The following is a 16,878-nucleotide window of genomic DNA, read 5'->3' as shown; positions in this document are numbered from 1 at the left end:
CACCCCCCCCCCACACACGTCCTATTTTCTAAAGAATGTTGTTTTTAAAAAAGTCTAGTAAAATTACAGTTAAAATCTATCTACAGGTAGATAAATTACTAGATTTACATCCAATATTAGATATGTTAGATATTAGATATAAAACCAGTAATTTGAACTGAAAGAATTAGTACTATAAAATGATTATATTCATGTAAATTATTAAAGTTTGTGCCTTATAACAGCACATAATTTTTAGACCCAATTACCTCTTTAACAGATATATTCTTAAACTTTGAAATTCAGAGAAGTGTAGTATATTTAAGGTTTTGAAAACAAGTAACACTAAATGGCATTTCGTCTATAATTTGCAATGCCCCCAAAACAAGGCTGCCAACATTTCACAGTCAATTCTCTCAGTGAGACAGAAGAAACAAACCAGTTTTCTTTCACTGAAGTCAAGTGAAAAATAATTGTTACAACTTGACTGTGTTAAATTATAAAAATAAACATAAAGAAGAAAAAGAAGATAAACGAAATACATAATGCACTAAAATATAAGGCATGAAGTTGGATTGAGAAAAAAAAATCTACTATGTTACTTTTCTTTGTCCATTTTAAATCATAAAAGGCCAGAATCAATAAACAAAAGCAGTGGCAATGTGAGATTTTACTAGATGCATATTAAAAATCTAAATACTGCATTTTTACCACAATAAAATTTGTACTCAAATGTTTTCATTAAGGTCAATTGTTTAAGATATTGTTTAGCAATTTGCAAACCATACTCTGTCATCATTATATTACTAGCTTATGCCGGTCTGCGTTTTTATTTTAAAATATTTACTCATAAATATCCTATCTTTAAGTCACACCTTTGGGAATTAACAAGTTGGTATTCTTTTTATGTATGATGTATTCAAAAGGCATCTCAATCCTGCCTCAATCAAAACCCTCCCAAACAATAGAAACCTAATAGAAATGCTAGCTTTCAACAGAAATAAGCATATATCCAGAGTCACTTACTAAAACAATAATGTTGAAATCTTGCCTAGGAACAATACTGCATAACAATTAATAAGGTGTTAAAAATGACTGTTATTGGAATAGCTGAACTTTGACATATATCATGTTTCAGCACTTTTAAGAATAAAAAGAATTATTGTTGCAACATGTTTTGACACATTAGATGTCATTACAAAACAACTGGGAGCTTGCAGATGGAACACACAAACAGCACAAGCCTGGGCCATTATTGAGAAGCAGTGAGCCTCAACTGAGAAAAGAGCTGGGTGAAGGCAGGACACAATAAATCATTATCCCTGTTAACCCAACTCCCAAGTATTCATATTCAGAATATAATAATTAGCACCTTATGGGATTTCACACAAATGTTTCAACTAAAAATTCTCTGACTCCAGGTTCTTTCATTCCAATACAAATGCAGTATCTAGCTCTAACCTATTAACTGCTTCTTAAGATACTCTGGCAGTAGTATCTAGTGCAAATATATCTAGTGCAAATATAACCTCGATTTTGCACAGACTGTGCACATGCTAATCAGCCAGGAAAGGAATATTATGGCCTTAGAAATGTCCATTTCCTTCAGTCAGGCACAGTACAGATATGTCTGTGCCATCCAATGGTGGTGCATTTAGAGAGGCCATCTACTCACGTGGCCTTGGTCATCCAGTTCATTGTTGGTGAGCTTCAGCTTGTCGAAGCTTATCACTTGTCTCATCCAAGTCTCCCCCGAGGCAGGTGAGTCTGGATGAATGTACACCCGGGGTGGCACGGGGGAGTCAGCATTACCCGCCACCATCCATTTAGAGCTGTGGTAAACATACCTAGAAGGGAATGACAAGGCTTTCAGTATATGGATTGTTTCTTGGAATTTCCAACTCAGTAGAATCAGACTGTGCACAGCCTTTTTAAGTCTAGAATAATCCTCTTTATAGCCAAAATAAGATTTCAAGCACTTTTCAGAAATCTTCTGAGGCAGCGGTGGGCTACTGACAACTCAGAATAAGTGGTATGTTCAGGGCTTAGTGAAAAATATGCACACTATCACTACCATAAATGCAAGTATCTTAACTCTTATGAATCACACTTATTCACATTATAGACATTCCATCTGTGTCCTAATATTGTCCATTTTTCATCTGGATATTCAATTGACATGAAGAAACTACTAAGTTGTCCAGCTCACCTTTAAGTAAATCTTAAAAATTCTTGACAGTTATATCTTAAAGTGTCCCACTTCCTTTAAGATCACTTTCCATTTCAGGCTCTGTATAGTCTGGTAGGATAGAATTTCCAGGAACTTTTATTTTCATAAGATAAAAAAAGTTTTGTCTATTATCATTTAGAACTATTTTTTCTAATAAATTGATAATGAATTCAGTTTTAATCTTAAAATTTTGTATAATCATAAAACTTTGGCCTTTATTCATTATCTATAATTTTTCTTTTTTGTTCTCTGTAAGAAAATTCTAATAGTTTTCAATGCTGTTTATCAAAATATAAATCAAACTTTGGAAATGATGGCATATTTAATTAATTACTTTTCTAATTAAGATAAAAAACATCCTATTCTATATATGTCTTATATATTGATTTAGTAAGAATAATACATTTAAATAACAATGTTTCAAGTAATAAATAAGATCTTAATATTTAACCCTATATTCAAACGATCATTAATGTTAATTTTAAATAAACTAATTTAAAAACTAAAAATTAATGAATCAATGAAGAAAAGAGTAGAAAATAAAACTATATACTTGGATGTTTTCCTTCCATTTGTATGTTAAAATATGGCATATGTTTAAAGCAATAATTTGCAAATAATCTCAAAAACTCAACTTGTTTAGTATACAAATTTCTTTTTAAAAGAGCATGAAACATTTTCATAACATCTCTGGTAAAGCTCTTTATTTCAACCAGGGTCCCATTTTTCATTCTCTTTTGAGCTTAATATGCCTTCTATTCATTAATTCCTTTTCTCAGGAAAAAATATATAATCACAAAATTAAGAAAATTTTTTAAAAACCTTCCTTTAATTGGCATAGTGTAATCTCAATAAATAAGTTCCTAACTTTGGAACTTATTTTGTGAATATTAATTTTACATTTTAATAAGTGATAATCATTTTTAACTTGACCAAATACCACTCGTTGACATCAGAAAATAATACAAAAAATTTTTTTCTAATAACACTTTAAAAGTAGGAAAATAAAATGGAAATTTTAGAAACTCAAGAAAAAAACCATATTGTGGATCTGAATTGAGTTACTACTAAAATAAGTAAGATAATATACTCTATCAAAACCTTGAAAAAGTATGCATATTGAATAGTTCAAAACTCCATATCCACTAAGAGAATAAATGCTACATGTTACACATTCTTTGTAAAACATTCTAAATACAATACTAAAAACAAATTTCTTCTTGGGAAGCAATGTAAGTGAAAAGAAATTTATGTTTTACAATATTATTTTTAAAATCTGGCATCTTAATACTAATATATATGAAATTTCCTTGCTTTCTCTTAGAGTAAATTAGAATCAGTTAAATAAAATAAACTACCCAAAATATATGGAAAAGATTTGGAGAAATAGGAGACAAAATTACGGGAGAAAGGAATTATTTCTGAGCTCAAAAAACCCAAATTAGAATATGGATTTTAAACCAAGTATATTTAAAGAATGAACTTTAATGCTTCCTAGTTCCTGTCAAGCAGTAGATAATTTGAGCAAAACTTCCTAATGACTTATTTAATCAAAATAATTAACAGAACTTATACACAAAACACAAATAATAAAACTGTCCTTTTTATTATCAATTTTTGTAGTATTACATCTACCTAATTAAAATCTATGTACTTTTGACACCATAAACCTGTTTCAAAAAAGCAAGTCCCTAAATTCTTAAGTGATGAAAGCCAAATCTGTTTAATTAAAAAACTTACTAAATGCTGTTTATTAAAGAAAAAAAAAATCAAAGACAACCAAAATTTCAAATGACATCTTCCAAACACTTAACACTTCCTTTTTTAAATATTAGCATTTTTAACTCTTCAGAAAAACAAAAAGCATTGTCACTGAAAATTGCTGATTTGCTTTCTTGCAGAAGAAAAAGAGCAAAGGTTGGCTTGAAAGTGAAGAATAAGAACATGTATCTTTTCAAAGTTTAGTTGATGTCTAGTTAATTATATTCCTTTTCAAAATCCAAATATTGGAAAGGCTTTTAAAAATATATTATGCTAACTACCAACCAAAAAACAACAGAAAGGTAACAATTAATTACTAGTTTAGAAAGGTCTTAATATCATAATGAATTATGTATTTTATTTTTCTTACTTGGAGAAAACCTTAAATAATTTTCTCAAATTAAATGGAGAAAGCCTGCAAACATTTATGACTTTAAGAGTAACAAGATAAAGGGAATTTATGTGAAGATCCAAAAAATCATGAAAAAGATATAAAGTTTTATTAATATAATGTATATCTATAAACTTACATAACATTTTCTCTCAAAATTCTAACTGAAATGTGAATCTATATAAAACCACATTAAATTTAGCAACACCAAACTGGGAACTGTTAAAAGTCCTTGATACTTGAAGACACAGAAATGTATCTANCTCAATCAAAACCCTCCCAAACAATAGAAACCTAATAGAAATGCTAGCTTTCAACAGAAATAAGCATATATCCAGAGTCACTTACTAAAACAATAATGTTGAAATCTTGCCTAGGAACAATACTGCATAACAATTAATAAGGTGTTAAAAATGACTGTTATTGGAATAGCTGAACTTTGACATATATCATGTTTCAGCACTTTTAAGAATAAAAAGGAGCATATATCCAGAGTCACTTACTAAAACAATAATGTTGAAATCTTGCCTAGGAACAATACTGCATAACAATTAATAAGGTGTTAAAAATGTCTGTTATTGGAATAGCTGAACTTTGACATATATCATGTTTCAGCACTTTTAAGAATAAAAAGAATTATTGTTGCAACATGTTTTGACACATTAGATGTCATTACAAAACAACTGGGAGCTTGCAGATGGAACACACAAACAGCACAAGCCTGGGCCATTATTGAGAAGCAGTGAGCCTCAACTGAGAAAAGAGCTGGGTGAAGGCAGGACACAATAAATCATTATCCCTGTTAACCCAACTCCCAAGTATTCATATTCAGAATATAATAATTAGCACCTTATGGGATTTCACACAAATGTTTCAACTAAAAATTCTCTGACTCCAGGTTCTTTCATTCCAATACAAATGCAGTATCTAGCTCTAACCTATTAACTGCTTCTTAAGATACTCTGGCAGTAGTATCTAGTGCAAATATATCTAGTGCAAATATAACCTCGATTTTGCACAGACTGTGCACATGCTAATCAGCCAGGAAAGGAATATTATGGCCTTAGAAATGTCCATTTCCTTCAGTCAGGCACAGTACAGATATGTCTGTGCCATCCAATGGTGGTGCATTTAGAGAGGCCATCTACTCACGTGGCCTTGGTCATCCAGTTCATTGTTGGTGAGCTTCAGCTTGTCGAAGCTTATCACTTGTCTCATCCAAGTCTCCCCCGAGGCAGGTGAGTCTGGATGAATGTACACCCGGGGTGGCACGGGGGAGTCAGCATTACCCGCCACCATCCATTTAGAGCTGTGGTAAACATACCTAGAAGGGAATGACAAGGCTTTCAGTATATGGATTGTTTCTTGGAATTTCCAACTCAGTAGAATCAGACTGTGCACAGCCTTTTTAAGTCTAGAATAATCTTCTTTATAGCCAAAATAAGATTTCAAGCACTTTTCAGAAATCTTCTGAGGCAGCGGTGGGCTACTGACAACTCAGAATAAGTGGTATGTTCAGGGCTTAGTGAAAAATATGCACACTATCACTACCATAAATGCAAGTATCTTAACTCTTATGAATCACACTTATTCACATTATAGACATTCCATCTGTGTCCTAATATTGTCCATTTTTCATCTGGATATTCAATTGACATGAAGAAACTACTAAGTTGTCCAGCTCACCTTTAAGTAAATCTTAAAAATTCTTGACAGTTATATCTTAAAGTGTCCCACTTCCTTTAAGATCACTTTCCATTTCAGGCTCTGTATAGTCTGGTAGGATAGAATTTCCAGGAACTTTTATTTTCATAAGATAAAAAAAGTTTTGTCTATTATCATTTAGAACTATTTTTTCTAATAAATTGATAATGAATTCAGTTTTAATCTTAAAATTTTGTATAATCATAAAACTTTGGCCTTTATTCATTATCTATAATTTTTCTTTTTTGTTCTCTGTAAGAAAATTCTAATAGTTTTCAATGCTGTTTATCAAAATATAAATCAAACTTTGGAAATGATGGCATATTTAATTAATTACTTTTCTAATTAAGATAAAAAACATCCTATTCTATATATGTCTTATATATTGATTTAGTAAGAATAATACATTTAAATAACAATGTTTCAAGTAATAAATAAGATCTTAATATTTAACCCTATATTCAAACGATCATTAATGTTAATTTTAAATAAACTAATTTAAAAACTAAAAATTAATGAATCAATGAAGAAAAGAGTAGAAAATAAAACTATATACTTGGATGTTTTCCTTCCATTTGTATGTTAAAATATGGCATATGTTTAAAGCAATAATTTGCAAATAATCTCAAAAACTCAACTTGTTTAGTATACAAATTTCTTTTTAAAAGAGCATGAAACATTTTCATAACATCTCTGGTAAAGCTCTTTATTTCAACCAGGGTCCCATTTTTCATTCTCTTTTGAGCTTAATATGCCTTCTATTCATTAATTCCTTTTCTCAGGAAAAAATATATAATCACAAAATTAAGAAAATTTTTTAAAAACCTTCCTTTAATTGGCATAGTGTAATCTCAATAAATAAGTTCCTAACTTTGGAACTTATTTTGTGAATATTAATTTTACATTTTAATAAGTGATAATCATTTTTAACTTGACCAAATACCACTCGTTGACATCAGAAAATAATACAAAAAATTTTTTTCTAATAACACTTTAAAAGTAGGAAAATAAAATGGAAATTTTAGAAACTCAAGAAAAAAACCATATTGTGGATCTGAATTGAGTTACTACTAAAATAAGTAAGATAATATACTCTATCAAAACCTTGAAAAAGTATGCATATTGAATAGTTCAAAACTCCATATCCACTAAGAGAATAAATGCTACATGTTACACATTCTTTGTAAAACATTCTAAATACAATACTAAAAACAAATTTCTTCTTGGGAAGCAATGTAAGTGAAAAGAAATTTATGTTTTACAATATTATTTTTAAAATCTGGCATCTTAATACTAATATATATGAAATTTCCTTGCTTTCTCTTAGAGTAAATTAGAATCAGTTAAATAAAATAAACTACCCAAAATATATGGAAAAGATTTGGAGAAATAGGAGACAAAATTACGGGAGAAAGGAATTATTTCTGAGCTCAAAAAACCCAAATTAGAATATGGATTTTAAACCAAGTATATTTAAAGAATGAACTTTAATGCTTCCTAGTTCCTGTCAAGCAGTAGATAATTTGAGCAAAACTTCCTAATGACTTATTTAATCAAAATAATTAACAGAACTTATACACAAAACACAAATAATAAAACTGTCCTTTTTATTATCAATTTTTGTAGTATTACATCTACCTAATTAAAATCTATGTACTTTTGACACCATAAACCTGTTTCAAAAAAGCAAGTCCCTAAATTCTTAAGTGATGAAAGCCAAATCTGTTTAATTAAAAAACTTACTAAATGCTGTTTATTAAAGAAAAAAAAAATCAAAGACAACCAAAATTTCAAATGACATCTTCCAAACACTTAACACTTCCTTTTTTAAATATTAGCATTTTTAACTCTTCAGAAAAACAAAAAGCATTGTCACTGAAAATTGCTGATTTGCTTTCTTGCAGAAGAAAAAGAGCAAAGGTTGGCTTGAAAGTGAAGAATAAGAACATGTATCTTTTCAAAGTTTAGTTGATGTCTAGTTAATTATATTCCTTTTCAAAATCCAAATATTGGAAAGGCTTTTAAAAATATATTATGCTAACTACCAACCAAAAAACAACAGAAAGGTAACAATTAATTACTAGTTTAGAAAGGTCTTAATATCATAATGAATTATGTATTTTATTTTTCTTACTTGGAGAAAACCTTAATTAATTTTCTCAAATTAAATGGAGAAAGCCTGCAAACATTTATGACTTTAAGAGTAACAAGATAAAGGGAATTTATGTGAAGATCCAAAAAATCATGAAAAAGATATAAAGTTTTATATAATTTTCTCAAATTAAATGGAGAAAGCCTGCAAACATTTATGACTTTAAGAGCAACAAGATAAAGGGAATTTATGTGAAGATCCAAAAAATCATGAAAAAGATATAAAGTTTTATTAATATAATGTATATCTATAAACTTACATAACATTTTCTCTCAAAATTCTAACTGAAATGTGAATCTATATAAAACCACATTAAATTTAGCAACACCAAACTGGGAACTGTTAAAAGTCCTTGATACTTGAAGACACAGAAATGTATCTATTAAAAGCAGAAAATTAAGTTTCCACATTTGCTGTAAAAGAAGGCACCATGTGGGCTGCTGGAATTCATGGGCATTAGATTATGGATCTGGAACTTCTGGAAACAAAGATCACAGTCATCACAGATGAAACAGGCATTAGCCTGCAAAATCCTAGCATTTTCTTATCATCCTGTATCCAATTACTGTACCTGTATCTTTTGTTGTCCACTGGCACAATATCCATGGCAATGTAATATTGCTGGTGAGGATCTAATCCCGAGATCTTCACTCTCATTGCTGGAAACATGCGCCTATTTATAAGGGCGGGGAGAAGGAGGGTTTGGGTTTGGGTTTTGCTTGTGATTAAGGATGTAGAATGAATAAGCAAAGAAACCTCTTGAATTTCTATTTTCAATATGGACAAATTCATATCATTTGCTTTGTAATATAATTTAAGGAGTCAGAACATAGGACATACCAAAACTGCGGTTTTAAAATGTGATTTGTTGCACCCTGTGTAGATGTGTTCCCTGTTTGGAGTAATGAAACTACAAAAAGCACTTTTTTTTAAAACAAAATCAATAAGCGTATTTATTTAATAATACAAGTTATAAAATGTATCAAATGATAGAAATAGAAAATTTCAATTTCTAAAAGTGATAAAATATACTATATGTGAAATTTTAAAAGGGTTATAAAAAAACCACAAGGAGCCAATGTGCCATGCTATAACCAAACAATATGTTCTTTATTGAGACAAGACTTCCTGTCTGCAGCATGGTAAAGGTGAAGTGCAAAAGTTGCTCTAAATTTGAAAGGTATAGTAAAACTTCTTTATTGAAAGCAGAAACTAAACACAATGTATATTTACCAAATTATTCCTTCCCCCACCATACCTTGAAAATGCTTTCTTTTTTAACCACCTTTACTAAAAACTTTCCTAATTAAAATAAATGAAAATCCTCATTGCTCTTGGCTTCCCAGAGATGTATAACGAAGGAGATGCTAAAGTAAATGTACCTATCCTTTGAAAAGGGTACAGCAGCAAAGAATACAACAGCAAATTATTGTATATCGAAAACAAATAATAGCAGTTAGTTTTTTTTTTTAACTTTCATCTAATGATTTATGTCTAGGATCCTTCCAGTTAATCTAATTTTTGCTAATTTAACCTTATAACACAAATTTTAGTACTGTTATTTACCAAATTTTGTTCTGTAACAATAATGCCATTAAAGACCACTTCCAGAGAAAAGAAAGTCCATTATTCCTAACAAGGCATGAGAACAGTTTAATAAGATGACTGTTTTAGTGTTAGTTCAGTGCACCTGTAAGATAAAGAGTAAAGGTCTTTAACTACATCATTTTATAAGACAACTGCTGCTTTGTGTTGTTGAAGACTGAATTTAGATCATTAATAAAAGCTCTGTGAAAATGTAGAAGGTAGCATATGGATTCAATAAAATATGTTTTTGTAATTTCTAATAAGTTTGGATACTTTTATGCTATCCAGGTTTTTACCATGTGTACTCCCTGAAAGCGTTGCGTGTGCTTTTTAAAGTTCCTTTTAAGGAAGCATATTATCAAGAGATTTCACTGCACTAAATGAACTGAAAGCTTTAAAATGCAAATTTTTTTGTCTAATTCAAATTAATATAATCTGGCCGCAAATCCATTTATTTTACTAACCGATGAATGTGCAATTTCCACACTTTGAAAAACCGATATAACTTCCTACAAAACGTTTTTAGTATTCCTCAGCAAATTTAGTCTAGTGTGTTGGATTTCATTTATGAAAAAAAATTAACGACATAACTGTGGATCTACGAACAGGACGATTTTTTAAAATCTGGGTGATTATTCTTGCAGCACTGTATGATTAAATATGTATCCATATCATGAGTAATTCCAGCGACTTTTCATCCTAGCCTAATATCAAAGTAGCACAACACGTCACGTCCTCACATCGCCAGGAAATCTTTTGATAAAGAACCATCCCGGAAGTTTCAAATCTGAAAAATCATAGTTTGCTAAAGAGTAAACTGCGTTTTGAAAACTGAAAAAGGGAGGAAAAAGAAATCGGTTCCCTACCTAGTTCCAGAACTAATAGCTAGAACCTAAATAAATGCCTGGACTGACATAAATATGCCCTCGAATTTACAAATACCCTGCATGGGGAACATCAGCCGCGACGGCTGCAGCGTCGTAGGCGACAGTGACTTTCTCGCCGGCATTCAACAAGAGGGCGGCCAGGCCGTGCCCCTCGCCGACTGCACTCCGTGGTAGGTAGGCAAAGCCAGCTTCAAAAGTGAACCACGGTCCGGGACCTTGTCCTGTCATTCCGAAAATGCTCACCAGAAGCCCCTCCGCCACACTGCAGGCCCTTCTCCTTCCTAACCAAGCGACGGGTGGGGTGAGGCCGGGGCAAGGGGATGGCACGGGGGGCGTCCGCGACAGCTCGCCCTTTACCTGCCCGCCTTGGTGATGATCATCTCCGTGCCGATCTCGTGAAAGCGCTTCCAGAGCTCGGCTCCCTGCAAATCCACCCGCGGGGCCTGCGGCGAGGGCAGCGGGGTCCCGGGCCGGGTTAGGGCGGGCGCGGGGGACCCCTTCGGGGAGCCTCCCGGAGAAGCCAGCGGGGAAGCGCTCGCTAGGAAGGCGTCCTCACAGCCACCTGGACGGCAAAGGGCAGAGAGGGGGAACCGGTCAGGACTCCAGAAGGGAAGCAGGCAGGGAAGACCGAGCCGCCGGCTGGCGGCTGGGGAGAGAGAAAGGACTGGGAGAAAAGGTGAAGTTTGGTGCCATGGGTCCTTCTAAGGAATAGGCCCAGCCATAGACACCCGCTTCGTGCCTGCCGAGGGGCGCTCAGCGCTCGGGTGAGATCTGCCCGGCCCCGAAGCCCCGCGCCGCGTCCACCCCACTCGCCGGGCCTCCGCGGGAACAAGGCCCCAAGAAGAGGTTTCGCGCCGCCGCCAGGGTCTGGAACGTGCGCCCGACGTAGTTTGAGACGCGTTCCCGAGTCCAGAGTCCCTAGTGCAGACCCCAACATAACCCGCGCCCCGAAGCGCACTCAACTAACGCGCCCGGCGCCCTGGCCCCAGGTCCCAACGCCTGGGCTTCCTTCGCTACAGGCGTCTGAGGCATCTTGCCTGGGGTCCTGCGGGAGGCATCTTCTAGAAAACTCTTTAGACCCCGCTCCTGCCAAACTCCCCGGCCGCCCTGCGCTTCTAGGCAAGCAGAGAAGCGGCGAGAAGAGAGCAAAAAGCAAGCCCGTGGTGGCCGTCGGCCTTGGCAGGGGAATCGAGAGGGAAGGAAAGGGAACGGCTCAGCTACCCCCTGGGATACCACGTTTGCACATACACCGCCCTCTTCCTGGTTTGTACAAACGGTTTAGGGCATTCGTTCCGGTTTTGGGGGGGTTATGCCGTCGCTTTCCTCCCGCCGTCGCCCGTCCCTCCACCCCTGTATGCTTTGAAAAGATAGGAAAGAAAAAAGAGCACCCATTGGCTGGAACCCCAAGGGAGGCAAAAGCGGAAAGCAAGGATCTGTACGGCCGGCGCCTCGGACGGCGTGGCTGAGAGCGCGGGTTGCCGAGGGGGCGGCTGCAGCCTGCGAGGAGAGGCTGGAAGCGGCGTTTTAACCGTCTGGAGGGTGACCAGCTTGCGCTGCGAGCCTCGCGCCTGACACCCACGGCCAATGCACTCGTGGCTGTGTTGCATCGGCCACGTAGGGACACGGTGCGCAGGCACATCCACGGACCCGCAGAAGTTTAGGTTCGCGGCGGCCGTGCGGGCCCGAGGGACCTGAGAGGGGACGCACCGGGTAGAAGTTAGGCGGGAAGGGGCCAACTCACCCGCAGCTCGGCGCTCCAGGTCTGCGCAGCTTCGGGCCGGTCCGGACGCCGCCCCAGCCGGCGGCGGGTGCGCAGCGCCTTCGTCTCCCTCGGAGGAGCCCTTTTCGCCGGCGCCGCTGCCTCGGCTGCAGCCTCCGTCGTCCGCGGCCCCGGCCGCTTCTTCCGCGCCCAGCTTTCGCCTCTTCTTCTGAAGCTGTTGCTGCTTCTCCGCGCCGATCAGCGCCTCCACGGAGAAGGCGTGCGCCTTGAGGCTTAGCATGCTGCACGGCGAGCCCCTCCGCTTCTCCGCCATCCCCGCCGCCCCGTGCCCGCCCGCCCCTCTCTCATATACACTCACGCGGGCACACGCACTCACTCGCTCTCCTTCCCCACCCAAAATTGAACAGCTCTCGGGGCCTCCCGCAGGCAGAGATCTGCCCCCTTTCCCCGCGGCGGGCAAAAACAGATTTGGCGTTTCCTCTTTCTCGCTTGTGTTGGGATCCGAGGAACCAGCGTCGCGCCCAAGGGAGGCAAAAGCGGAAAGCAAGGATCTGTACGGCCGGCGCCTCGGACGGCGTGGCTGAGAGCGCGGGTTGCCGAGGGGGCGGCTGCAGCCTGCGAGGAGAGGCTGGAAGCGGCGTTTTAACCGTCTGGAGGGTGACCAGCTTGCGCTGCGAGCCTCGCGCCTGACACCCACGGCCAATGCACTCGTGGCTGTGTTGCATCGGCCACGTAGGGACACGGTGCGCAGGCACATCCACGGACCCGCAGAAGTTTAGGTTCGCGGCGGCCGTGCGGGCCCGAGGGACCTGAGAGGGGACGCACCGNCCGCCGGCGCCGCTGCCTCGGCTGCAGCCTCCGTCGTCCGCGGCCCCGGCCGCTTCTTCCGCGCCCAGCTTTCGCCTCTTCTTCTGAAGCTGTTGCTGCTTCTCCGCGCCGATCAGCGCCTCCACGGAGAAGGCGTGCGCCTTGAGGCTTAGCATGCTGCACGGCGAGCCCCTCCGCTTCTCCGCCATCCCCGCCGCCCCGTGCCCGCCCGCCCCTCTCTCATATACACTCACGCGGGCACACGCACTCACTCGCTCTCCTTCCCCACCCAAAATTGAACAGCTCTCGGGGCCTCCCGCAGGCAGAGATCTGCCCCCTTTCCCCGCGGCGGGCAAAAACAGATTTGGCGTTTCCTCTTTCTCGCTTGTGTTGGGATCCGAGGAACCAGCGTCGCGCCCGCCAAGTTTTCTTCCCTTGGTCTCTCGCGCGCGCTCTCTCACTGATGCACTCCTTCCCTCCCACCCCCTCCACCTCCTGCTGCTCTAGGATCTGCCTCAACTGATGCGCCAGAGAGGACTAACATGGGTAAAAAACACTCTGCGGACACAAATTAGGAATTGTAATTGAAATTTGTTGCCTTGATCTGTCAGCACTTCCAAGTAGGAGAGCGGTGGGAAGAACTTGCTCATTAGTGTCAATAAAGTGGCAGGGGCGGAGCCCGGGGCCCTGTCAATCACCGAGACGACCGGCCAATCAGGAGGCAGTGACTCTGCGAAGCCCGCGCCCACTTCCTTACAAGGTCGCAAAAAACCGGGAGTGAAAGCGCCGCCGTCTGGCTTGGATGTGCCATCCCTACGAGCGCTGAACCCTTTCGATCTCCCCGCCGCCCACAGCCCATTTGAGCCCCTCAGTCTCCAGCTTTCCTCACCAGGGCCTGGAAAGGCGAAGGCTCCTGGCTTTAAACCGAGACGATCACCGAGTTAGAATATCAAGAATCTTTCAAGGAAGCTTAAATTCCCTATCACTTAATGTTGCTACAACTCAGAAAATTTGGGGAGGTGGAGAGAATTCACAACCACCAGGCCTGTCGTTTCTCATTTAAACATTCCTGCGTTTGTTAGCACCCACCTTGCGCCGGCCATGGCACTAGGCTTAAGTCTTACCCCGCGGATTTTTCTTGGGGGAGACAGGTTTAAAAATACTTAAGTCCTTTACATTTAGGATCGTAAAATGTTACATTATCGCTCAGTTCCTCATATGAACTAGCCAGAAAAAGCACGCCCTTTTCGGAGCCTACCTTTTCTTTCAAAGAGTGGTAGTTATTTTAAAACGTAGGTAATGGGATTTTCATTCTGTATGTCTTTAATATGGATTTAACTTTTAACCCCCTTAAAATTTCAAAAAGCGTAATAAGTTTTAAGATGCAGAACTCCACATATTATTTAAAGATTTCTATGCGATGTAACGTAACTTCACATCTGTCTTGCTTTGACAAATTACCACTTTTATCTCAGGCTTTTAAGTAATCGACTGGTTTCTTTAAAACAAATTAAAAAGAAAACTTTTTAATTGAATCACACCAAACATGTATATGTAGTTTGTTTTGCAGTTTCAAGTCGACTTTTTCTTAGGAAAAGTAAAAAATTTTGGTGTAAATAGAGAAAATCTCTTGTAGAATAAAATATGATGCATATTCTTAACTTTTGGTATAAAATAAACGACAAAGGATTGTTTTTGTCTATCCCTCGTTCAATTCAACCTCGGCAACTGTTGGCTCCTCTATTATCTCGACTTCCTTGTAAGCTTTCAGTAGATTCTGGGAGTACTTTCGCCACTGAGATGGATCCTTTTACCGTAGCTCAGGGGAATGCGCGGTTCTGAAGCTGGACTGCACCGCAGTACCGGGAACCTAGCAGGCAGTGCCCAGAAGTATGTGCACGCCGCCCAGCCGGGCCCGGCAGCCTTAGGGTCAAAAACGACACCGTAATATCCTTGTGGAGAGAGAAGGCTTCTTTTAAAAGCTTTAGAAAGAAATTCAACCGGAAGATATATTTGCCTTTGCAAAAGAAAGGTTTTGCGACCGGTTCAGAACTGTCCGGTCCCTGACGGGCCTTTAAGCTTAGTGGTGCCCCAGGCCGGAAATATAGCCTAAAGAAATAAGCTCAAACCCCGTTTTGAAGGTTGGTGGAGGGCGGGCGCGGACGGGATAGAGCGGAGAGGCCGCTTGGAGGGCTTGGGCCAGAGTGGGAGTGGGGTGAGGTGGGGAGTGCAGGGTACGTAGCAGGAGGCTATGCCCGAAGCTCGGCGGGGCGAGGGCGCCTGAAGCCGCTATCCGCCGCCCGCGAGGACAGGGCACCACGGCCCAGGTTCGGGCTCTCGGTGACGCGTGGAAGGAGCGACCCGCTGCTCCTCCGAGCCACCCTTGCAGCGTCGGAGACTCGGAGCACTGCGGCCCAGGGGTGGAGCCCTTGGGCCTACTCGGCCCCGCGGCCAGGGTAGGGAGAGCGATTCGTTCAGAGAAGCTCCCAGGGATACTAAATGCGGTTTCCAGACGCGAAGCCTGCCTTGTCGATGAGTTCTTGTCCCTTTATATGCCCCGCAGCTCGAACTGGTTCACGAAGCAATACACGGGCCTGCAGGGCGCTATCAGAACACACAGTCCCAAGCCCGCCTTTTTTCCTCCGCCACTTCTTTCGCCTTTACCCCTGGCAGCTAGAGGCGCAGTCCTCAGAACAAGTGGACACTCGGGGACATGTGTCCGCCTAGCCGACAAGGTGGAAAGCCCGGCCTCACAGACATCCACGATGTCAGGTAGAACGGAACCGCCGGTCGCCGTCTCGGGCTTGCTTTGAATTGGGCTCAGGCTCCCGGACCCAGCAGGTCCAGCTGGCCCAGTCCCCGCGGGGCAGTGTGTCACAGACCGCATTTCACCACGGCCTTAGTTCCTGGAGAGGGGGCGTCGGGCACAAGAGGGAAAGAAGCCCTGAGTCGGCTGACTGGCGGAGCCGTGGCCTTCAGAGTGATGGCGAAGCCATTGCCCTAGCAAAGCCTTTTCTCAAAAGCGCTGCACTCCCGTGCCAGTACAGAACCAGACCCTTGCGTCTGTCGAATCAAAAGTGCAAAGGAAGCGAAGAGGGTACACGGTGCGTATTCGCTGGAGGAAAGCTTCGGCAACATGCGGCTGCCGTGTGCACGTGTCTGCGCACGTGCGCGCGTATGCACGTGGCCGTGAGTGCATGGGTGCGTGCGCATGTGCACCTGCGCAAGTGTAAATGGGGGGGAGGGAGAGATCTATGTACTGGGGTGTGTGTGTCTCCTGTCACTTTAGAAGAGAAAACGTCTTTTTCTAGTATAAGCTACACTTAAAAAACGATTAAAACTAAAACTGTCAGGCCTCTCTCAGGACCAGCTGGACTCTATTTCAAATAAAAGTCACCCAGGGAAGAACATTATCAGAATGAGTCAGTCTCAGAGGCTTGGAGAGGAGGGAAGGATGGAAGAGTCCTGCGCGTTCATATCGGGACTGTGCACACACTCGTATATAAGTGTATATGTATTATATATGTATATACACTCGTAAATATATGTGTATATACAGTTCGCTATTTCATCTTACCTGACTTGTAAGATACTTGTATTTATAAGCAATTGTTTATTTTTTTTTTTATTCTAAATTTAAAAGCCCTACGTGTCAGGACA

General features: G+C 40.1%; 1 protein-coding gene across 1 annotated transcript in view; it reads right to left on the bottom strand.

The window, feature by feature from the left end:
• The window catches only part of TBX18 (T-box 18), a 33,037-nt gene extending 20,264 nt beyond the window's left edge, over positions 1-12,773 (bottom strand). The window contains exons 1-4 of the mRNA XM_008578101.1: positions 12,433-12,773; positions 11,049-11,253; positions 8,789-8,890; positions 5,514-5,685 (exon numbers count right to left, since the gene is read on the bottom strand). Of these exons, the coding sequence (XP_008576323.1) occupies positions 5,514-5,685; positions 8,789-8,890; positions 11,049-11,253; positions 12,433-12,724 (771 nt within the window). The 5' untranslated portion in view covers positions 12,725-12,773. The remainder of the gene's footprint in view (positions 1-5,513; positions 5,686-8,788; positions 8,891-11,048; positions 11,254-12,432) is intronic.
• Positions 12,774-16,878: the final 4,105 nt, after the last annotated feature.

Source organism: Galeopterus variegatus, unplaced genomic scaffold, assembly GCF_000696425.1.
Source record: "Galeopterus variegatus unplaced genomic scaffold, G_variegatus-3.0.2 Scaffold1629, whole genome shotgun sequence".
NCBI lineage: Eukaryota > Metazoa > Chordata > Mammalia > Dermoptera > Cynocephalidae > Galeopterus > Galeopterus variegatus.
The sequence above is the reverse complement of the archived record's forward strand: the minus strand, read 5'-3'. Positions and strand labels throughout refer to the sequence as shown.